Here is a 23,403-nt window from a genome sequence, read left to right on the forward strand (position 1 = left end):
GCTCAAGGATCGCGCTCCCCGAGCCTTGGCTGGAAGCCGAGCTCAGCCCACCGGAGAGGGGGCGCCCTAGAGCCTCCTTAGCCAGCAGCTGCGGAGATGCTGAGAAGCCGGCTGCAGGGGCGGCGGGGCTGCTCCGGGCGGCGCTCGGGGCCACTGGCAGTCCGCCCCCGCCCCATCGGGGCCCGCGCCGTGCGGGAGGCGGGGCTGCCCTGCTCACCTGGCCGTTTGGGGCGGGGCCGCCGGCGACCCGGGGCAGCGGAGGTGGCGGCCGTACCCGGGGCGCGGGAGAGGGGCTTGCCGTGGGGACTTGGCCCTCCACGGTCCCCCACCCCTCCACGCCCCCCCCCAACTCCTGCGCGGGGCCCTCCCTCGGCTCTCTCGCTCACTCCCTCCCTCTCCTCCCCTCCTTTGCTCCCTCCCTCCAAACCCCATTGCTCAAGCCGCTTCCTTCCCCAACGGCAGCGCCAGTTCCTCTCCCGGTGGGGCCCGGGAAGGGCAGCGAACGCTAGACCCTGGAACCGCCGCGGCGGCAGCTGCAGGACCATGGCCGAGCCCCGAGAGGCCGCGAACCCGGCGCCCAAGGCCTCCCTGGCACCGACCGCGCTGAGCCTGCGGAGCGCCCCGCAGCCCCGCCCCTCGAAAGTGGTCACCGGCAGCCTGGGCAGGTACCGGGGCCACGCCGCCGCCGCCGCTTCCCGGGAGCCCCTCTTCCACGGTTCGCTTATGCTCTCGGGCTCGGGGCGCCGGCGGGGAGCGCTGCGGGAGCTACTGGGGCTGCAGGGGGCGGCTCCCGCCGGGTGGCTGTCGGAGGAGCGCCCAGAAGAGCAGGCCCCCGGCGGGTCGAGCGGACCGGGCGGCAGCGGGCTGTGCCTGGAGCCCCGGGAGCACGCGTGGATACTGGCAGCCGCCGAGGGCCGCTTTGAGGCGCTGCAGGAGCTGCTGGAAGCCGAGCCGGGGCTTCTGCTGCGGGGCGACCCGATCACGGGCTACACGGTGCTGCACTGGCTGGCCAAGCATGGGCGCCACGAGGAGCTCATCCTGGTGCACGACTTCGCCCAGCGCCAGGGGCTGCGGCTCGACGTGAGCGTCCCGGGGAGCGGCGGCCTCACGCCCCTGCACCTGGCAGCCCTGCAGGGCCATGACATGGTCATCAAGGTGCTGGTGGGCGCCTTGGGGGCTGACCCCACGCGTCGCGACCACAGCGGCCACCGGCCCTGTCACTACCTGCGGCCCGACGCGCCCCAGAGCCTGCGGGAGCTGTCGGGGGCCGAGGACTGGGAGACGGCGGGCGGCAGCGAGCGGATCAACGCCAACAACAACAGCAGCGGCGGCGCCGCGTGGACGCTGCGACGGACCCCGAGCGCGGTGGGCGCAGCGGCCGTGGAGACGACAGCGAGAACCGCGGCGGCGCCCGGCAAGAAGGACTCGACGGGCAGCCGCATGGCGCAAATTCATGGCCTTCTCCGCCACGTGTTCCCCTTTTTCCAGGACCGCTGAGGACGACGGAGACTAGAGGCTGCGGAGGGAGCGCGACGCGGTGGCGAGGCCTCGGTCCTGGGTTGTCCCGGGTCCAACCGAAGAGGCGGCGCCTCGGACGCGACTCTGACCACCGCCCAGTGCGCTGGGCCTGCAAGCAGCAGAGCACCTCGGGGTCTGTCTCAGGTACCTGTCCCAGGTCTCTTGCGGCCGCTGGCCAGGAGACCCGGGGAGCAAGGCACCCCTAACCGTGGGAGAGCAACGACCAAGCTGTCCCGGCCCCGAATCCCAAAGCTACAGGACTAAAGGAGTTAGGAGCAGGAGTGTGGTCCTGCTTGCGAGAGGGAAAGTTAAGCTTCCAGTTGCCGTTTCTGGGCAGGCGGAAGCTCTGGGTTTATTAGGAAACCCTTGCTAGAAGAGTGAGTTAAGACTGTGACCCACTGATGGAGAGGAAGCGCCCAACTGCAGGCTTGACTTGGCTACTAACGGGTCACTTTGTGCTGGCAGAGTCAGCCCCTGGCAACCTGCTTCAGAGACTACCAGGCCTTTCTGGTACATTTTCTAATGTATCACGGATGACTTCTTAAGTTTATTAAAGTGGAATATGTTTTCCTTTTACATGACAAAGCTGTCCTTTGAGTGACTTTTTTTTTTTCCGTTAACCACGGAGGGGGAAGCTTCTAGGTCTGCAGGGAAGAGGTCACCAACCCATGACCACGAGCTGGTGATCCAGGACAGGCTCTTGACCTCATTCTCAGAGCAAATGGCCCAGCTGTGTACTGAAGGAGCTCCTTTCACGGTGGGCTCTGAGTAGAGAGACACAGTTGATATGTCTCCCAGGCTTTTCCGCATCTAGGTGGGGCCTCCAGCACAAGTCTCATCCTGGAGGAGTTGTTGGTAGGGGCAGAGGGGAGGTAAAGGGGGAAAGTCTCGCCATGTACATTTCTGATATTTTGTGGTAAGTCAGTCATGTAACTTACCTTGACTTCTGCCCTCCAATGAGACACACCCACCGGCACTTTTCTTCAATATAGGGCTTTAACCATCAGCATCGTTTTTTAAATTACATTTAATATATAGATTATAGTTTAGAAAATTGTGGCCATTCAGAAATAGTGTGAATTGAGTAGAATACAGAAGGATTGACGGGAGCTGAAAGGAGGGAAAAGCAGTCGGTGGGTAGAGATCCATGCCACCCTAGAGAACAGTGCATTTTAAAAATAGCACTGGAGGGGCTGGCCCCGTGGCTAAGTGGTTAAGTTCACGCGCTCCGCTTCAGTGGCCCAGGGTTTCATCAGTTCGGATCCTGGGCGCGCACATGGCACCGCTGGTCAGACCATGCTGAGGTGGCGTCCCACATGCCACAACCAGAGGTACTCACAACTAGAATAAACAACTATGTAAGGGGGGGCTTCGAGGAGAAGAAGAAAAAAAACATTGGCAACAGATGTTAGCTCAGGTGACAATCTTTAAGGAAAAAAAAATAGCACTGTATCCCTGGAGGCTTGGGTAACCCTTACAATGGACTGTTGGGTCCCCAGCCCGCCCATCCCGGTTCTTGAACACCAGGGAGAAACGGAGTCACCACAGAACACAGGTATCCCAGAAATGCCGCCCTGAGCCCATCTATCTGGGTTTCTATCTCTGCCTGCTGGGCCTGTTTGCCCTCTTATCTGTTCTGTGCTCAAAACGTTCCCACCTTCCCTTAAATAACCCATTTGATTCTTCTCATCCATGAAATGGTCCAAACCATTCCTATTGATGTTTGCAGCCTGTCGCATGTCCCTAGGAACTACACCTTAAACATGTTTACACAGTGTAATGTAGCATTTCCTTTTTCTTCTAAATGAACTTGTTTGATGCTCAAAGAGGGGAAGGTGAGCAGTTCCTGGCTTCTGGCATCGGCATCTGGCATAACCCCCCTCAAACCTCTGTGCCCATTTTATAGATGCAAATTGGCTAACTGATGCAGAACAGTGGTTTCTGCTCCGCAACCTCCCCCTTGATAGCTGCCAAGGTGGGTTGGGCTTGGTGAAGGCTGGCAGGCAGGGCCTTCCTGCCACATGGCTGGGTCTGCGGGCTTCTGGCTAGGAGGGAAGATCGGCGTGTGCCTTTGCCCAGCATTCAAAGGACACTCGTAACAGTAGTCCCCTCGTCATAGGACAAGTTTGAACCTAAGTATCTTAACTATTAGCAGATTTGGGGACCTGAGACAAGCATCTGCCCTGGTCTTTCCAAAATGAAAACCAAGTCAGCTGGAAGATTTGAAAGCGGCTTTCTATAGTTTCTCCTGTAGTCAGCTATTCTTCCCCACAGATTTTTCTCATCATGTGATATTGCCTAGCCTACCTCCTCCATGTAAAATTGAGGTTTGGCTGCAGGGGACAAACTCCCATGCTGAAAACTCTTCATGCCTAACATCAAGCCATTGGCATTTCTGGTATGCTTTTCGAGGCAAGACTGGTATGCTTACCCCAAGAGAAAGAACAAATTCCCTGAGAAACTTCTTTCCAGGGGAGCAAAATGGAGTTAAGCAGCGATGCAAATCTCCATTCTAGTGGGACGTGCGGGCGAAGAAAGGAAACAGAAGCAGGGCTGTGACAGGTAAGCATGGGGGTTGTGGGGAAGGGGTGCTGCACAGAGGGCGGGGCCTGACCCACGCCCAAAGGTGCAGAAAAGGCTTTCCGGGAGGAAGCTAATGCCTGATCTGAGGCTCAGGGGTGAGTGGGAGTTGGTCAGTGGAGAAGGGGGAGAGGCCACCTGGCAGAGCCACTGGAGTGTGTCTGGGGGAATACAGCAAGTACCAGGAAACGTAAGTCAGCCGGTTTGGCAGGAAGTCGGGAGCTGGGATGTAGTTAATGGCAAAGCTGGAGAAGTGGATGGGAGTCCAGATCACTAAGGGTCTCGTAGGTGGTGCTAAAAGAGAAACATAGATTTTTAACCTAAAGGTAGATGGGAGCCATAGAAGGTTTCTAAGCAGAGGAGTAACATGATGAGAGTTTAGAAAAATCACTCTACCAGTCACGTGGAGGATGGATGTGCCAGGGAAGATAACTTGGGGAAAATGCATCGCACATGCAAAGTATTTCTGGAGAGATGCTTCAGGAAGAGTCATGCTTCAGCTGAGAAGTTCAAAGACCCCCATGGAGGGCAGAGGCTGTCAAACTGCTTTTTTTCTTCTCCATTGCCTTTGCTCTAATGAAGCTTACCCGAAGCCTCGTGTGTAAAACTGACAAATGCCGAGCTGCTCAGCTTGAAGCTGAGTTGGGACGCCCCCTCCCCACCCCCTGCCTCTAAGGCAGACAGTCACACTCAGTGGCCCCTGGAGCAAAATTCAAAACCACCGGTGCATGGCGAGTGCCCAGCCTAGCCCGGGTTCGAATGAATGATTAGTGACCTTGAGCGCATCACTCACCTCTCTGAGTTGCAGTTTCCTCATAAGTAAAACGGGAACAATACACTCTCCCTTGCAGGGAATCTGAGGATTCAAGATAGTATATATGCCACACCTAGCACGCTGCAGGACACACAGGAACTAGGAAATAGCTGTTGTCTGGAAGAACTGAAAGGTGCTCAGCAGGCTCTTGGGATGAAACTATTTTATCTTGTAGGGGAGAAAGACATGTCCTTTATCCGCTGTGGGTCCTTCTGGCTGGACAACGAATTAAATTCACATGAGACAGAATAACAGGAGAAAATTAAACAAAGCTTTATAACACGTATACATGGGAGAGGCTCAGGCAAACTGAGCAACTCACCAAAATGGCTGAAGTTCTCATCTTAAATACCATCCTCAGCTAAAGACAAAGGAGGATGTTGGGGGTTGGGGGAGTCAGTTATGGGAGATTACCAGAAAAGCACAGTAAACAAGAGTCAGGTTATTATGCAGACTTGAGTCCTTGCCTTCCACACTGATGAGAGTTTCTCGAGATAAGGTCATCCCTCCTTCTTCCTGTACAGAGAGGGAGACACCTTTACAGATGGAGATTTCCTTTACAAATGTAAATGTCTCTTAACAAAGCATAAGTAAATTCTACTTTTCAGAGTTTCTTTCCTGTCTGCAGTTTTTAAAAGTAACCAGCCCAAAATAATCCTCATGCCAAAGAGACATATCTTGGGGTGGCCAATTCCAGTCCCCCACAATCTGCTATGGTAGTCCAGGGGGATTTGGGGTTATCTGTATTATCCCATCTCTAAAATGTGTCCACATTGATGGAAGTGGTTTTCTGTCTGTGCCAGGTGAGTGGCTGTTCCTCAAAGGAGGTGTTGGTTCCTCTGCTGCTGGTCTTCACAACCTACGTGCTTTCAATTTAGACAAAATTGTAACAAGCTGGCTTACCTTGTTCACAGAAATAAAAGCAGCGACTTAATAAGTAAGTGCCCACTGAATATAGAATAGGTTAGATATTGTTTCCAGATAAAGTCATAAACTAGAATCAGAGCTAAACCTGAAATCCTCTGAAGAGAATAAAAGCATCCAAGTCCCTCATCCTCTGACCCTGTTATCTATAGAAATGCCCCCCTCCCATCCCAGCCAACATCCCCTACATTCCACATCCAGCCTCTGTGTCTTCCCTCTTTCTGTTCATGAAGGAGCATGCCTGTCTCCTTTCAAGATGTAATTCACTGGGGCCGGCCTGGTGGTGCAGTGGTTAAGTGCGCATGTTCCACTTTGGCGGCCCGGGGTTCACCAGTTCAGATCCTGGGTGCAGACGTGGCACCATTTGGCGAGCCATGCAGTGGTAGGCGTCCCACATATAAAGTAGAGGAAGATGGGCATGGATGTTAGCTGAGGGCCAGTCTTCCTCAGCAAAAAGAGGAGGATTGGCAGCAGATGTTAGCTCAGGGCTGATCTTCCTAAAAAAAAAGGAATCTTGTGTTCTGCTGTTCAGATATTTAATAATAGAAGCTATTAATAAAGCATCTGACAACACAATAGAATTTGAAAAAAAAAAGAGGTAACTCAAGGGTTTATGAGCTTGTTTTACAGAATAAAGGGAACGCCTTCAAGGATCACCAGATAACCAGCCCCTGGCTGCCACTGGTGCCCAGAAGTCAAATTGCCCAGGGGCTTATCAGGAGTGAAAGAAACACAGATTATCCCTTTGTTTCTCTGAAACTCCTCCTGCCACACCCCTTAGCTCTGTAAAACCCCCCTGCCTTCTTCTCTTGTTAAGGCGGATTTGAGAGAAACCAGGCTCCCACCTTCTGTCTTGGCCCATTCGAATAAACCTTTCTCCATCTCCAAGCACCTGCGTCTCAGTGTTTTGGCTTGCTGCCATGGGGCAGATGAGCTTGAGATTAGGAGATTAGGAGGTATCAAGGGCAGGGACCAAATCTGTTTTATTCACCACAGTATCCCTAGTTCCTGGTAGATGGAGGGTGCTCAATAAATAGGTATTGATTGGCAATGTAATCATAGATTTGACCTCAAAAGCACAAGAAACAAAAGAATAAATAGGTAAATTGGACTCTATCAAAATTAAAAACTTTTGGGCCTCAAAGGAAACTATCAAAATGTGGAAAGACAACCCACAGAATGGGAGAAAATATTTGCAAACATCTATCTCATACAGGTCTAGTATCCAGAATATATAAAGAACTTCTACAGCTCAACAATGAAGATATTAACAACCTAATTTCAAAATGGGCAAAGGACTTGAATAGACATTTCTCCAGGAAGAAGTGCAAATAGCCAACAAGTACACGAAAAGGTGCTCAATATCATTAGCTGTTAGGGAAGTGCAAGGTGAACCCAGAATGAGATACCACTTCATATCCACCAGGATGGCTATAATCAAAAAGTCAGATAATAACAAGCATTGGCAAGGATGTAGAGAAACTGGAACCCTCATACTCTGCTGGTAGGAATGTAAAATGGTGGAGTCACTTTGGAAAATAATCTGGCAGGTCCTCAAAAGTTAAACATTCAGGGGCTGGCCCCGTGGCCGAGCGGTTAAGTTCGCGCACTCCGCTGCAGGTGGCCCAGTGTTTCGTTGGTTCGAATCCTGGGCGTGGACATGATACTGCTCATCAAACCATGCTGAGGCAGCGTCCCACATGCCACAACTAGAAGGACCCACAACAAAGAATATAGAACTATGTACTGGGGGGCTTTGGGGAGAAAAAGGAAAAAATAAAATCTTTAAAAAAAAAAAGTTAAACATTCAGTTACCATATGTGATATTGTGATTGATAGTAAGAAATATATATTTGGTCTTCGACCCCATTCCTGGCACAGACCTCCTAAAGCCCTTGGAATTTTCTGTGATAAGTGCGATATCACAGGGCTCTAGAAATCCCTTAGGTAACCTAAGGATGGAGGCTGGTTGCCAGGGGAACCAACCATGTGATTGGAGGGTTGGAACTTTCAGTCCCACGGCCACCGACCTCCAGGGAGGGGAAAGGGGCTGGAGGTTGGATCACTTGCCAATGGCAAATGATTTAATCAATGGTGACTATGAAGACTCCATAAAACCTGGAAGATTAGGGTTCGGAGAGCTTCCGGGTTGGAGAACGCGTGGAGGTGCTAGGAGAGAGGCAGCTTGGAGAGGGTGTGGAAGCTCCTCGCCCTTTCCTCATGCCTTGCCCTGTGCACCTCTTCCATCTGGCTGTTCCTGAGTTATATCCTTTCATAATAAACTGGTAATCTAGTAAGTAGAATGTTTCTCCGAGTTCTTTGAGCCACTCTAGCAAATTAATTGAACAAGGAGGGGGTTGTAGGAAGCTCTGATTTATAGCCAGTCTGTCAGAAGTACAGCTAACAACCTGGATTTGTGACTGGTGTCTGAAACCCAAGGGGTGAGGTCTTTGGAACCTCTTATCTATAGCTGGTCAAGCACAGGAGACAACGTGGGCTTGTGACTGGCATTTGAAGTGGGGAGGAGGGCAGTCTTGTAGGACCAAGCCGTCAACCTGTGGAGTCCGATGCTATCTCTGGGTAGATGGTGTGAGAACTGAGTTAAATTGTAGGACACTCAGCTGGTGTGGGAGAATTGCTACTTGTTAGCGTGGGGACCACCCCCATACACATTGGAATTGGTACCAGAACCTATTTATCAAATGACCCAGAAGTCCCACTCCTGGGTATTTAGGTATCTACCCAAGAGAAATGAAAACATATGTCCACACAAAAATTTGTACATGAATGCTCATAGCAGCAGTATTCATAATAGTCGAGAGGTGGACACAACCTCAATGTCTATCAACAGAGAATGAATAAACAAAATGTGGTGTAGCCACACAATGGAATTTTATTCAGCCATGAAAAGGAATGAAGTTCTGAGACATGCTATGACATGGATGAACCTTGAAAACCTTATGCTAAGTGAAATAAGCCCATCGCAAAATACCATATATTATATGATTCCATTTATATGAAACATCCAGAATAAGCAAATCCAGAGAGCCAGAAAGGAGATTAATGGTTGCTTAGGGCTAAGGAGGATGGGGCCCTAGGGGAGTGATAGCTAAAGGGCAGGGAATTTCTTTTTAGGGTGACAAAAGTGTTCTAAAATTGTGGTGATGGTTGCACATATCTGTGAATATACTAAAAACCACTGAAATATACACGTGAAATGAGTGAATTGCATGGTTTGTGAATTATGTCTTAATAAAGCTGTTATTTAAAAAAACACAGAACAAGAGGCAAATGTCCTTTTATATTCGAAAGCAGCGAGAACACACACACAGAGTTACCGAATTAATTAATGAAAGAAAAGTATCAACTCTTATTTATCCTTGTACCCTCAGTACTCAGCACAATATGCGCATTCACTTTGCATAATGCTTTTGGTCAGTCTGTTCCACAGCTGACACTTGTCTCAGCCTCAAGGACAGAGACAGACCTGTAGGACGGAGGTTTGTTCCCATAGCAACATGTGTACAGTTCTCTTTCAGCTCTTACCACCCAGCAAAGTTTGTTGCACGTCGTGTGTAGGAGAGTCCGGCTGATGGCAGGGAGGAGGGATGGCCTTCAGGAAGCGGGGGGCGGGGGGGGGGGGGGAACATCAATAGAAAGCTGAGAGGAACTAAAGTAAAGGAACTAGAGCGCTGAGGTCTGGGCGTGGAGGTGAGGCGCCTTCGAGGCCTCAGAGGCCCTGAAGCATCGGTGTGTGCATGGCTCAGAACGAGAAATGCTGTTCACACTGGGGGCCCTGGGTCATTACAACCACATTACAGAGTTTAGTATTTCACTTGAAGAAGGCAGAGAAGTTTATGATGCGTCTGAAACAGGCAGGCTAAAAGCTTTGGTTCATAAGGGGTACTCCTCAGTAACACTGAGAACGCACATTTATGGAACACAGTCAATAGATGAGGTGCTCCTGGGTTTAGAACATTTTAAAGGTGTGATGGTCTTTTTGATATGTCACCTTGGCTAGGCTACAGTCCCCAGTTATTCGGTCAAATGCTGATCACTAATCTAGGTGTTGCAGTTAGGGTATTTTGTAGATGTACTCAAAGTCCACAGTTAGTTCACCTTAAGTAAGGGAGATTATCCTGGATAACCTGGGTGGGCCTCATTCAATCAGCTGAAAGCCTTAAACGCAGGACTGAGGCTCCCCTGAGAAAAGAAATTCTGCCTGTGGACAGCCAATGCCTGGGAGGCCCAGCGTGCCCTTCCTGAGGCCGGCCCTAGCAACTCCCAATTTGCCTAGTGTGGCCTCACTATCGCAGAAGCCAATTCCCTGCCGTGAATCTCCTAACGCATATCTCCAACTGTCCTGCTTCTCTGGTTGAACCTGACTCACACAAAAGCAACCACGGAACCAAGACAGAAATTTGGGATCAGATTAAAGCTTATTCAGAGGAACACGCCTAGCACACAGATCTTAGTTTCTAATACCATTCTCCAAGAAAAGAAATGGCTGATTCCAGGGCTCGGGAAGCACTGGATTATAACACCAAGTATAAAATAAATATCAAAATGGGTAGAATAAACAAAGAAAGAAAGAAATAGCAAAGAAGAGACAAATCTCCCATGCAGAAAAATTCCAAATAATTTACGGAGAAACTCTTCCATTAAAGAGGGGGAGCGTTGACTCCCTACTCCCTGAGAGGGCTGCCCATTGTGACTTCCTTCCAAAGAGTACAATTGGGAAGGGGGCAAAAAGAGTAACTCGACAGTGGAGAAACCTGACCAATGCTACTGCAGCCAGGTGATCAAGGTCAATATCAACATGATAAATCATGTTGCTAGTGTGTACCCTTAATATACTCTGACGAGAATGGCACTTTACCTCTGTGATCTTCCTCCCCCAAACATATAACCTACGTCTAATCATGAGGAAAACATCAAACAAAATCCAATAGAGGGGCATCCTACAAACTATTTGACCAGTATTCCTCAAAACTGTCAAGGTCATCAAAAACAAGAAAAGTCTGCAACACTATCACAGCCAAGAGGAGCCTAAGGAGACATTAGGATGATATGCAAAGTGGTATCTTGGATGGGAGCTTGGAATAGAAAAAGGATATTATGTCAAAACTAAGGAAATCTGAAAAAACTATGAATTGTAACTCTCTGTATTATCTTTTTCCTTTTTTTTTTTTTGGTGATGAAGATTGACCCTGAGACAACATCTGTTGCTAATCTTCCTCTTTTTGCTTGAGGAAGATGGCCCTGAGCTAACATCTGTGCCAATCTTCCTCTATTTTGTATGTGGGACACCACCACAGCATGGCTTGATGAGCAGTGTGTAGGTGCATGCTGGGGATCTGAACCCATGAACCCCAGGCTCCTGAAGGAGAGCAGGTGAACTTCTATGCCACTGGGGTGGCCCCTCTTCTCACTTTTTCTGTAAATTTAAAACTATTCTAAAAAATAAAGTCCATTAAAAAAAAAAACTATATCAGCAAAAAAAATCAGATGAACAAATACTTCCAAACAAAAACTTCTGAATATGTACTCTCTACAAGTTTCAGTACTAGGCTACAAAATTAGCAGTTATTCCGCTGTTTCTAATTTTACTTTAAAAGCAAGTCTTAATGATTTAAGTGACTGGCAATTTGTTGACCCTCCCTTGGTAGTGACTGTCCTATCTCCTAATCAATGCCAAATGACTGGCTTTTCTCCCCCAGAGGCATTAGCAGGTAGCCCCTGAGTAGATAATCTCACCTTCTATTTCATCAAAAGATAGAAACCATCTAAAAAAAATTTGTTCAACTTCTTGCAACCAAAGCTACGAACTGAGCCGCATGTGCACCCATTTTTTCCCTCCTGTGCTCCTATTATAATAATAACAACAGCTATCATTTATGCAGTGCCAGGCACAAAGGTAAGCATATTATATGCATTATCTCCTTTAATCATCAGAGCAAACTTATGATATGGGTTCTCATGATTTCCTTGTTTTATAGTTGAGGAAACTGAGGCTCAGGGAAAGTAAGTGACTTGCCCAAGGTCTCACAGCTAGAAGGTGATAGAACCAAGTGTTCCAATACAGACTGCTGAGTCTGAACTCTTAACTCCTGGGCTCTCCTCTGTAAGACAAATCCCTAGTCCTGTGCTCTGACTCAGCCCTTCCCAGCCCTTGGGAGCTTTGATCTACTGACTGTCCCTAGTGACCTCTCTGTCTTCCTACTTCTCCTTCTCTTCTGTGTCCTTCACATCATTATGCAAAGCAGCTGTCACTCCTAGGTCAACATAGAACCCCCTCCCCTAACCCCACAGCCACCTCCAGTTCTCTTGACTTGCATATCCACAACCCAACGGTCTATTGGATATCTTCACCTGGAAGTCTGACAGCCATCTGAAACTAAATACATCCAAACTGGAACCCTTGATCCCACTGCTCTTCCACCAAAAAACTATTCTTCTCATTGTCTTTTCCTCTCAGTAAATGACACTACCATCCACCCTGTTGCTCATGCCAGAAACTTGGGCGTCATCCTTGCCACCTCCCTTTTCCTCTTTCCCTACAGCCAGTCCATCACAAGTCTTATTGATTCTACTTAACCTCTATTATCTGTCCATTTCACCCCATCTTCACTGCCTCTCGCCCCAGTCACCATCATTTCTCATCTGGACTACAAACCACACCTACCAGTCTCTGCTTCTAGCCTACCCTCAACCAGTCTGATCTCAGCAGTCCACACACTAACCTCGGTGATTTCTTAAACCCAAACCAGATAGGCCACTGTCCAATTTGGAACCCTTCAGTGTTTTCCTGGGCCTCAGGATAGAAGCCAAGCTCCCTCTCAAGGCTTAGAGGCTCCCCATGATCTGGCTCCTGCTTGGTTCTCCAGCCTCATCACTACTTCCTCTCGGCACCCTCTCCTGCCACCCCCAAATATGTTTGTTTCCTACACCCCTGCCACAGAGACTGACTTTCAGTTCCCTAGCCTTCCAGCTTTCTCCTGACTGGGCCTTTTCGCAGTCTGTTTCCTCTGCCTAGGAGATGAACACACCACACTCCACCCCCGCCCCCAGACCTAACTCTGCCTTGGCCTTCAGGGCTCAGCTTGCTCTTCCTCAGCCCCTCCCACGTTCAGAGGTTCGTGAAGCCCTAGTGCCTTCCTCACCACAGCTCTCAGAACGAGGGGCTGCAACTGTCTGCACACTCGCCTGCCCGCCTTGGCCTGCGAGCCCGCGAAGACGGGGCCTGTGGATGTGGCTCACCGCTGCAGCCCAGCACCCAGCACGGTGCGTTGCCTCGCAGCCTGTAATGGGGGTTTGTGGAACGAACAAGTGGGAGTTGGAGGCAGCTGACCTTGAATTGAGATCCACAGGCTTTCTAGTTAAAGTAATTGTTTTTTTGTAGCTCATTTGCCTTGGTTCCTATGCCCTTCTCCCTTGGTGAGCCCTGTGGAAACGCTTTGGCTAATGAACGTCATATCAGATGTATATTTAGAGAGTTACAAATGTGGCATTAGATGGTCATGATTTTAGAACCAATTTCCTCATTTCAAATGGAAGAAAACTGAAGTCCCAAAGGCTGAAGTGGTTTGTGAGTGGCAGGCTCGTTGTAGCTGTAAGACTGGGGCGAGGCCTCAGATTTCCTGACTCCAGTACTCGGTGCCCTCTCTTACACCATGCTGTGATGGATTACAGACAACCATGGGTTCTTTGGTCCTCTTCCCAATGACAGCTGGCGTCTACATCCCCTTCCCCTCAATCCAGGTGGGTTCTGTGACTGCTTAGACCAATAAAATATAGCAAAAGAGATATACTGGGCAGGGCGCAAACTGAAAATGTGGGCCCCCTCCTAAAAATTTGTTAAGAATTTCAAGATGGCAAAAGCAGGGCATCGAACTAAGTGCAGGGCCCTGTGGGACACCCAGGAAGGTGGGCCTGGTGCCAGTTTCAGGGCCCAGGTCTTAAGAGACTGGCAACTGTTTCCAGTCCCTCTCTCCTGGAACACTCAGTCAAGTCCGCTGCCACAGAAGCAGTCTACCCCGAGATCATGCTGGGAGAAGCCTAAGCCACATGGAGAGGTCTGGAGGATGAGATGCCGTGTGGAGAGAGAGAGGCCAAGGTGCACCAAGGTGCCCAGTACGTGAGTGAAGAAGCCATCTGGAGAGTGAATCTTCCAGTCCCTGCTGTGCCGCCACCCAGCCAAGGCCTGGCCAAGCGCCTGACCCACAAAATGATCATGGAAACAAAATGTTTGTTCCAGGCCACGGAGTTTTGGGATAGTTTGTTACCCAACAATAGATAATGGAAAAATATACTGTTCCCAGTGTTTTTCAAAATATCAGTGAAAAGCTGTCTTTTAAAGCACAAAGCTTTTGTTTGTATAAAATGTTGCCACTCTGGGATCCCCAAATTACATACTACATATGTGTGTATGCATATTACAAACATATAAACGTTACTTTGGTGATTAAAATATGTAAAATTGCATTACACACTACGGACATATGCTGTTTTTGCATCAGCCTTAACCAGACCTTTTTTATTTAAAATATGTGAGTTCAAAATACTTCCCTTGGCCCCTAGGAATACTTCTCTATCATTGTACTTATACCGCTGTGTGATCATTAATTGTCTATGTGTCTATCTCCTGAGTAGATCAGTGTTTTTCAAATTGTGGATGCAACCTATTAGTAGGTCATGAAATCTGTTTTTAATGAGATAGGATAAAATAAAAATATAAGCATGCATTACACACAAGTATTAAATCAAGAAAATTGCAGGGGTGTGTGGGTGTGAGGCCATAGCACTAGACTGTGAGATCCCTAATGCAGCATCCATGCCCAGCCTATTCACCACTGTGTCCCCAGAAGCTGGCACATGTAGATGTTCTATAAATATTTGTTAAATTAAGGAATATTACTGTTTCTTTTTCTTTGAGGAAGATTAGCCCTGAGCTAACATCGGCTGCCAATCCTCCTCTTTTTGCTGAGGAAGACTGGCCCTGAGCTAACACCCATGCCCATCTTTCTCCACTTTATATGTGGGACGCCTACCACAGCATGGCTTGCCAAGCGGTGCCACGTCCGCACCCGGGATCCAAAACGGTGAACCCTGGACTGCCGAAGCAGAACGTGTGCACTTAACCGCTGCGCCACCAGCCGGCCTGAGGATGGTATTGTTGACTGCTCCTATTTGGAGATGAACATCCTCATCTTCTTAGGACCCTTTACTGCTTCCTAAGAACACCACTGGGCTCCAGACTTCCACTTCCTCCATAAATTAGAGAGTCTCACAGCAGTTTGTTATCCATTTGCTTTCAGTTTTCAGTTTGCGCATAAATACCCACACCAGTGTGAGCTTTCTGTTAACTGCCTGCTGACACAGAAACTGTCCATCCCCTCCCCAATCTGGTCAAAAAATAAAGAAGGAAGAAAAGGAAGGGAGGGAGGGAGGGAGAAAAGGAAGGAGGAAAAAGAAAGAAAGAAGGAAAAACTATCAGTTACAAGTTTACACCAGGGAACTCTTAAAGATGAATTGCTACCATTTTCTAAATCCCGACAATAGACCAGGCACAGTATTAACTCCCACTTCACACACACTCAAGGAGGTTAAGTAACTCCTCTAAAGTCACCCAGCTAGTAAGCGAAAGGTATGCGATGTAAACCCCTCTCGTCCAGCCCCAGAGCTCTGTGAGCTTTCCACGTGACCCTGCTGTCCCCACACAGCTAACCAAAGCACCAACATGAAGGGCTGTGCTAAGACCAGACAGCCTACAAATAGTCTATTTTCTCTGTCAACCACCCGGGGACCAACCCGTGTAGACACAGCTTTCCAGTAGGTGTTTTTGATGTGACAGCATCGGTGCAGCTCAACAGCTTTTGGCGATTTGTAGGAACTCATGCGCCCATCGGCACGTCTCCTGGAGCGCCACACTTGAAAATGCCTGCTCAATCAATTTCTCCCCTAGGTTTAGATGTTTGGTTATTTTATTTTTAAATAAACATTTTCTTTTTGAATAGTTTTAGATTTACAGAAAAGTTGTAAGAATATTAGAGTTCCCGTATACCCTGCACTGTTTCCCCTAAGGTTACTTTATATTTTAAATGTTTTCAATCACAACCACAATAATGAATTGATAATAAATAGAAAAAGTTACCTCTACCCTGTACTGTTTGGAACCCACCAAAATCCGTTTCCGAGAACACTCAGAGAGACAGGTGCCAGGCCTCGTGCATAAGGCAGTCACAAGGGATTCCTCCGGAAGGAATGGTTCCACTAAGAACATGGGGCTCGTCCCTGAGTCTCCAGAGAGAGGTAACATTTAACTCTAGCTTGGACTCCTAACTGGCCTTGTAGCCCAAACCCAAGAATTTGGTCTCAGGTCAAAAAGGTATGCCTTGTTCAAATCCCACAGCTCATAAGCTTGTCTGATTTGTTTCAGGATTCTCTCTTGCTTACTTGACATGTCATCTTTCCCATTTCTCAGTATTCTTGGAAGTCTCTGAAAATATCCACAGAAAAGCAAACTTAAACACAAATCAACAGAAAGGACCATAGAAAGCACGTGAACAGAGCAAGCAGAAGAGGACAAAGGCGCAGAGAGGTAAGGGGTTTCTTGAGGCAACATCAGGACTAGCGCAGGTCTCTTGTCCCCAGCTCCAAGCTCCACTGGAGTAAATGCTGCTGGGGACATCTGCTCAGCCTATACTGCGCTCTCTCAGCACCAGCCCACCCACAGGGCAGTCATGCTTATACAGGACCTTGCCCCCCTTAGCCACCGTTGACATTTTGTTGTTGTTGTGAGGAAGATTCCTCACCTGAGCTAACATCTGTTGCTAATCTTCCTCTTTTTGCTTGAGGAAGATTGTCGCTGAGCTATCATCTGTGCCAATCTTCCTCTATTTTGAGTGGGATGCCGCCACAGTGTGGCTTTATGAGCAGTGCTAGGTCCGTGCCGGGATGCCCACCCGCGCCGCCTAAGCGGACTGCGCGAACTTAACCGCCATGCCACCACTGGGCCGGCCTCCAATAGTTGACTGACTCTTGACTGGCCAATCAGGCTCACCCTCTCCCGATCTTGCTTAGTGCCTTAAATTCCCACCCATTTCCACTGGTCGCCTGACCTGGGATGAGGAGGGCGATGTGTTTGGCCTGGTGCTGAGAGAAGCCGAGGAAGCTGGTCTGCCAAGAGGGACAAGAGTAAAGCGGTCATGCAGGAAGCAGCTGAAAGAAAGGCCCCGAGAGGGAAAGCAGCCTGCCTGGCTTCTCAATGGCTTTCAAGACCCTGGTTCTGGTTCTTCTTGAAACCTGGCTGCTCCTGCTCTTGAGTTCCATGAAATATCTTTAAAGGCTATTAAATTCCAATCTTTTGCTTTAAAAAAAGCAACATGTGAATGGCTGTATCCTAACCCTGGAAGTTGTTTAATTTTCCCGTTCCTTAAAAAAATTTTTTTTAAAGATTTTATTTTTCCTTTTTCTCCCCAAAGGCCCCTGGTACATAGTTGTGTATTTTTTTTTTTAGTTGTGGGTCCTTCTAAGTTGTGGCATGTAAAAATTTTTTTTTTCTAAACACATGCTCATTGTAGAAATTTTAATTAGCTTCCTTCTCATTATAAAAGCATTTTTGTTACATCTGTACATTCTGAAAATATAAAAACGAAAACTAAATTACCTGTAATGAGATACATACATATGTTCGACAAAAGATGTGCACCAAGATGTTCGTAGCAGCACTATTCATAAAGGCCCCAAACTGGAAGCTATCCACAGGCCCATCAAGAAACTGGGGAAATAAACTGCGGCGTATTCACACACCGTAACACTATACGGTAATGAAAACAAATCATCTACAACAGCATGCAACAATTTAATTTCGTGATGGTGAGTGAGCAAAATAAGACACAAAAGTGTGAAGTTTACTATTCCATTTATATAAAATGCAGACAGACAAGACCACTCTACTCTGTTAGATGTTGGGACAGTGGTTATACCCGAGGGTGATGGTGGCTGAACGGGGGCCTGAGGAGGGGCTTCTGGGATGCTTAGCAGTTGTTTCCTGATCTGGGTGGTAGTGACATGACTGGATTCACCGGTGAAAATTCACCGAGCTATTCATGTATGATAACTGGATTTTTCTGTATGCATCTTATAGGTCAATAGAATTTTTAAAAAATTGCCTATAGGGGCCGGCCCAGTGGTGTGGTGGTGAAGTTCATGCTCCACGTCAGTGGCCTGGGGTTCGTGGCTTCGTATCCCGGGTGTGGACCTACACACCACTCATCAAAATAGAGGGAGACTGGCACAGATGTTAGCTTAGGGACAATCTTCGTCACCAAAAATATGAAATTAAATTATATAGGAAAAAAAATAGGCTATAATTCCAGTACTGTTAGCAGGCGTTTTTTGAGGGGGTGGGGTTAAACTTTTTCTCTGCTTATTCTAGAAAATGACTGGTCTGGCCTATGCTGCTGGTGTTTGCTTTTTTGGTGGGTTTTTCTATCCTTTCCCTCATTGCTACTATTATATGCATCTTTGTAAACATCTGTATTATCAGCTCTGCTCAAATCGAAATTTTTTTTTTTTTGAGGAAGATTAGCCCTAACTACTGCCAATCTTCCTCTTTTTGCTGAGGAAGAGTGGCCCTGAGCTAACACCCATGCCCATCTTCCTCTACTTCATACGTGGGACACCTACCACAGCATGGCTTTTGCCAAGCAGTGCCATATGCGTACCCGGGATCCGAACTGGCAAACCCGGAGCCGCCAAGAAGCAGAACGTGCGCACTTAACCACTGCGCCACTGGGCTGGCCCCTCTAAGTTATTCAAATTGACCAAGAGAACAGTTTCATTTAGGGTGAGGCTGAGAGCCAAGTCCTGTCCTGCTGCTACAGAGACAGTCTCCATCAGCAGCCTTGACCATGCAGCCCCAGGTGGCCTCATCAGTGACTGTACTTTAAGTGCATGCGGCGGCCCAGCGGTGATGAAGAAGGCACTCCTACAGAGGGTGAGCGGTGAGAACAGTGCCATTCCCAACTCGTGGCATGCCTGAGCTTTCATGATCTGCTCCTATCTGATTCTTCAGATCCTTTCCCTAGTGCCTTAAACTCCGGCTATGGACTCACTGTGTGTATGCATGTGCGCGTACGCACGTACAAACATACACATGCTGGTTGCCTCCTGGTGAACCTGGGTGAGGTCTTCCCCGACTCTCCAGGCAAGTCATTGCTTCTTCATTATTTTTATACACGTTAAGGCACACAATTTGTACTGTTCTTGCTCACTTGCATACCCATCTCCTCATTCACTCTACAAATTTAATTATTGAGCACCCCCTTTGTTGCAGATGCTATTAGGTGAGAGCAATCAGCAGCGAGCAAGACAGACGCCATCCTTGTAGAGGTCACAGTCTAGTGAGGGAGGCAGACGTCAATTAACCACACATATTCCTTAGTTCCAACTGTAAAGGAAAACTACAGGGTGATGAGAGGCACTAAGCAGAAGGACCTAACTGGACTGAGGGGAGAAAGGGGCAGTCAGGGAACGTCCCCCTGTGGAGGTGAAAAGTTGGTTGAGGAGCTGGCCCGGTGGCATAGTGGTTAAGTTTGCACGCTCTCCTTTGGCGGCCCAGCGGGTTCACTGGTTTGGATCCTGGGCATGGGCCTAGAGACCACTCATGAAGCCATGCTGTGGTGGTATATCACATATAAAGTAGAGGAAGATTGGCACAGATGTTAGCTCAGGGATGATCTTCCTCACCAAAAAAAAAAAAAAAATCTTCTCAACCGTGGCACTAATGACACTTTGGCCCAGTAACTCCTTGTTGTAGGGGGCTGTCCTGTGCATTATAAGATGTTTGGGAGCATCCCCGGTCTCTATCTACTAGCCGCCAGTGGTACCTCCCCTCCCCCCAGTTCTTGCAACCAAAGATGTCTCCAGACATTGCCAAACGTCCCCTGGGTGGCAAAATGGCTCCTAATGAAGAATGTACACCATTTACTTGGTTTAGCTCAGTGAGTTTTCTCTGATGACGGTTTGCCATCTTCCCTCCCTCCATTCCCAGAGACACGCATGTATGATGCGCACAGGCACAAACACACCTGCATGCTGTCTTGACTGCAACACGCTTGCAAGTCATACTTGCCTTTGGCTCCCCACCCTCCACTGCTTTGCGTAGGCAAGGGCTTGCTGCTCACTTCTCCAGAATATAGTACCAGGTAAGCATAAATGGTTCTATTTCACCCTGTTCTTTCCAAGAACTTACAAAATCTACTCCCTGCTCAGTCTGGTTCTCATCGCCATTCCTGCCAACAGCAGCTACCTGGCATGTTACACACTCAAACTGTTAGCTGCTATTAGCAAGAATGAGGTGCATAACCTTTCCTCATCTGTAAAATGGGAGAATACCTGGTAGAACTGATCCTTTACAGACATTATCATCCAGTCCTCCACAAACCTGAAGTCGTCAGGAAGGATTCGGGATTAAGTCTCTTAAGAGATCAATTTTCCTCAGCTAGTTCAGTGATGGAGCTGGGATTCAACCGGAGGCCTGAGTGCAAGCCCCAGGATTTTAATTCTTGTCACTCTGCCTCCCTTCCAAGTCCTCAAGGGGTTACTCTACTCCTCCAAGGTGGTAATCCTGGAATTGGAAGGGAAGCGGTGTATCCAGCAGCTGACACTGAGCACCATCTCAGTGCCCGCTCTCTCCCATGAAGGCCTGCCCTCCCCACTCTGCCGGCCCTCTTACTTTTAGCTTTATCCCACATATAGCACTTGCCTGCTGGGGAGGGATCAACACCAGAACTTTAATCCTGCTCACTCCCCATTCCTCTTCTCCCTTTCCTAGTCAGGCACTGAACCAAGTGCCTTAGTGCATTACATTTCATTCTCACAGCCCTGAGGGAGATCGCATTGGCCCCATGTTGCAGATAACAATGAGGCTTACAGCTGGTGAAAGGTGAAGAGCAACACTGGAATCCAGACTATTCAGTGGTGTCACACTTCAGACTGCCAACTCCCGACCATGCTGCTGCCGCCTGCTTTTCAGTGGGGCTATCAAGGGATGGGGAGTATCACCACAGGGTCAAACGTGTATCTTGCAAAAGCTGCCATCTTAGGCTGCACTTCTTGTGGATAAATGTAAATCCTAAACCGCTCAAAGCTCCCACTCCTCCCTTCAGGAAGCAGTGGTCTAGTCCTTCACAGATGAGGAAACAAATCCTAGCAATTACATAAGCTGTTGAGGGGCCACTGGAACCAGAACTGTGTCCACCTGCCAGGCTCAAAAGACGCCTTATCACATGGCCAACCCATTTTCCCTTTCAACTCTTTTTTTTGGTAAGCACTTTATTTGTTCACAATTTTCTTTTTGGAGGAAGATTAGCCCTGAGCTAACATCTGCTGCCAATCTTCCTCTTTTTGCTGAAGACTGGCCCTGAGCTAACATCTGTGCCCATCTTCCTCTACTTTATATGTGAGACACCTAGCACATCATGGCTTGCCAAGCGGTGCCATGTCCACACCCAGGATCCAAACCCATGAACCCTGGGCCACCGAAGTGGAATGTGCGCACTTAACTGCTGCACCACCGGGCCGGTCCCTTCCCTTTTAATTCTAATCTTACCTATTACCTACTCAAGGCCTGTAGAGAAAGCTCACTTTGTCATTAGTGTGCCCCCGGCCCTGTTACAACCTACTCTGCATAGTGAGGCTGAGGTATTTGTAATACTCCAAAATGGTTACAAATTTCCGTCACATGACTGCCAGTTAACTGTATCAAGCCCCACTGCTTCGGACTTGAAACTTTACTGACTGCTATTCACACAGTAGCAACTGTCTTTGAATGCGAAGGCAACATTGACGCAATTAGAGGAAATATTTGAAATCCAGGGGCTTGTAAACAAGTTGAGATGAGTTTCAAAGATCTGGTGGCAGCTCCCAGGTTCCTGGGTTGGTTGGTAGTCCACAGCCCACTCTTCAAACTTCTGGTAAAAGGGATCCTTCTGAAGGATTAGTCCTCTGAGCCTCCTAGTGTGGCTGTAAGGCAGGGACCCTTTTGCTGTGCAACACCCGCCCCCCACTTGCTGCATACTATACACGGCACCCACCATCTCCTGCCCCTTGCCTTCTCAGCTTTGTCCAGTGCAGGCTCCCTACAGGCTGGGGAGGGAGCTACCCCCAAACTTGATTCCCCTTTCCCTTGCTGCTGCAGTTTCATCCCCATTCACAAGTAATTAGGGCACTTTTGTTTCCTCCCACCTTTTTCAGACATTTGCTATGGCTTGCGTATTGGCCTTTCGTTAGGCTAACATAACATACATTTGTCTATCAACCGATTAATCCCAAGTATCTAGAACAGTGCCCAGCACATACATGCCCAGTAAATTCAAATTTATTAAGTATAAAATATTCTTCTGATTTCTTTCAACCATTTAAAAATGGAGAAATTTAGCTCATGGGCAGCAGACCAGTTTGCCAAACCCCTGGTTCAGATTTCTACTCTTATTGAGGACTGGCACCATAGAAGAGAATATAAAGATGCTATTTATTTTTTTAATTTGTTAATTTTTTGAAGATTGGCCCTGAGCTAACATCTGTTGCCAATCTCCTCTCTTTTTTTCCTTCTCCCCAAAGCACCAGTGCATAGTCGTATATCCTAGTTGTAGGCCATCCAGTTCTCCTATGTGGGGACACCGCCTCAACATGGCTTGACAAGCGATGCTAGGTCTGAGCCTAGGATCCAAACCAGCGAACCCTGGGCCGCTGAAGTGGAGCCCGTGAACTTAACTGCTGCGCCACTGGGCCAGCCCCCAAAGATGCTATTTAAGAACGTGCTACCCTGGGGTACAAGGATGACACATAAATGCAGTATATGTACTTCCCATAACATAAGATTTAAGAGCCACCAGCCACATGGAGCTATTACAATTACAATTAAGTAAAATTTTAAAAATCAGTTCTGTACATGCACTAGCAATATTTCAAATAATTGGTAGCCAGAGAACATTTCTATTATTGCAGAAAGTTCTACTGGACAGTGTCGTGAGATCTGGCAGGAGGGGGAATTCCACACTTCACAAACCAGAACACAAGAGCAGTTCAAACAAAACGTCTCACATATTTATTACTGAACCAACCTACTAGTTCAGAAGCATAGCAACAAAGAGAAAAATCAATTCCTGAATAAAACACATCCAACTGTCCAGACAGTCACGTTTTCAGAGTGGTATGGTAAGATGTAAGAAGGACTTTGATACAGCATAAATATGTGTGTCATCTCATCTGTGATTCCTTATAGACCCAGCTTGGTTCTTCTCCAATGTCTCCGCTTGGAGTTGTACCTACACAGAAGGAAACTGCAAGTTACAAAGGCAATGTGACCTCAACGTTGCCTTTTAAGTACCATAAAATCCTCGAAAGGCAAAGGGTCCCGTGTTTTTCCTTCCTTCAAGTTTGGAGCTCTTTTTGGAGAGTAAAAAATGATTTGCTAGATGTGTTTAAGAACTAGTCAAATCAATTTTTTACCTCTCAAAACGATTCCAGGCTAGGAAAACACAGCGGTTCCTAATTGGGAC

General features: G+C 48.0%; 2 protein-coding genes across 2 annotated transcripts in view; one reads left to right on the forward strand and one right to left on the reverse strand.

Annotated features, from left to right (window-relative positions):
- SOWAHD (sosondowah ankyrin repeat domain family member D) lies at positions 1-23,093 on the forward strand. Its single transcript, XM_070503036.1, has one exon. The coding sequence runs from the start codon at positions 97-99 to the stop codon at positions 1,495-1,497; it is 1,401 nt and encodes a 466-aa protein (XP_070359137.1). The 5' UTR covers positions 1-96; the 3' UTR covers positions 1,498-23,093.
- Positions 22,927-23,403, reverse strand: part of RPL39 (ribosomal protein L39) — a 3,363-nt gene continuing 2,886 nt past the window's right edge. Inside the window, exon 3 of the mRNA XM_014857557.2 lies at positions 22,927-23,169. Within this exon, the coding sequence (XP_014713043.1) occupies positions 23,121-23,169 (49 nt within the window). The 3' untranslated portion in view covers positions 22,927-23,120. The remainder of the gene's footprint in view (positions 23,170-23,403) is intronic.

The sequence above is a fragment of the Equus asinus genome, chromosome X (genome assembly GCF_041296235.1).
Source record: "Equus asinus isolate D_3611 breed Donkey chromosome X, EquAss-T2T_v2, whole genome shotgun sequence".
NCBI classification, from domain to species: Eukaryota; Metazoa; Chordata; class Mammalia; order Perissodactyla; family Equidae; genus Equus; species Equus asinus.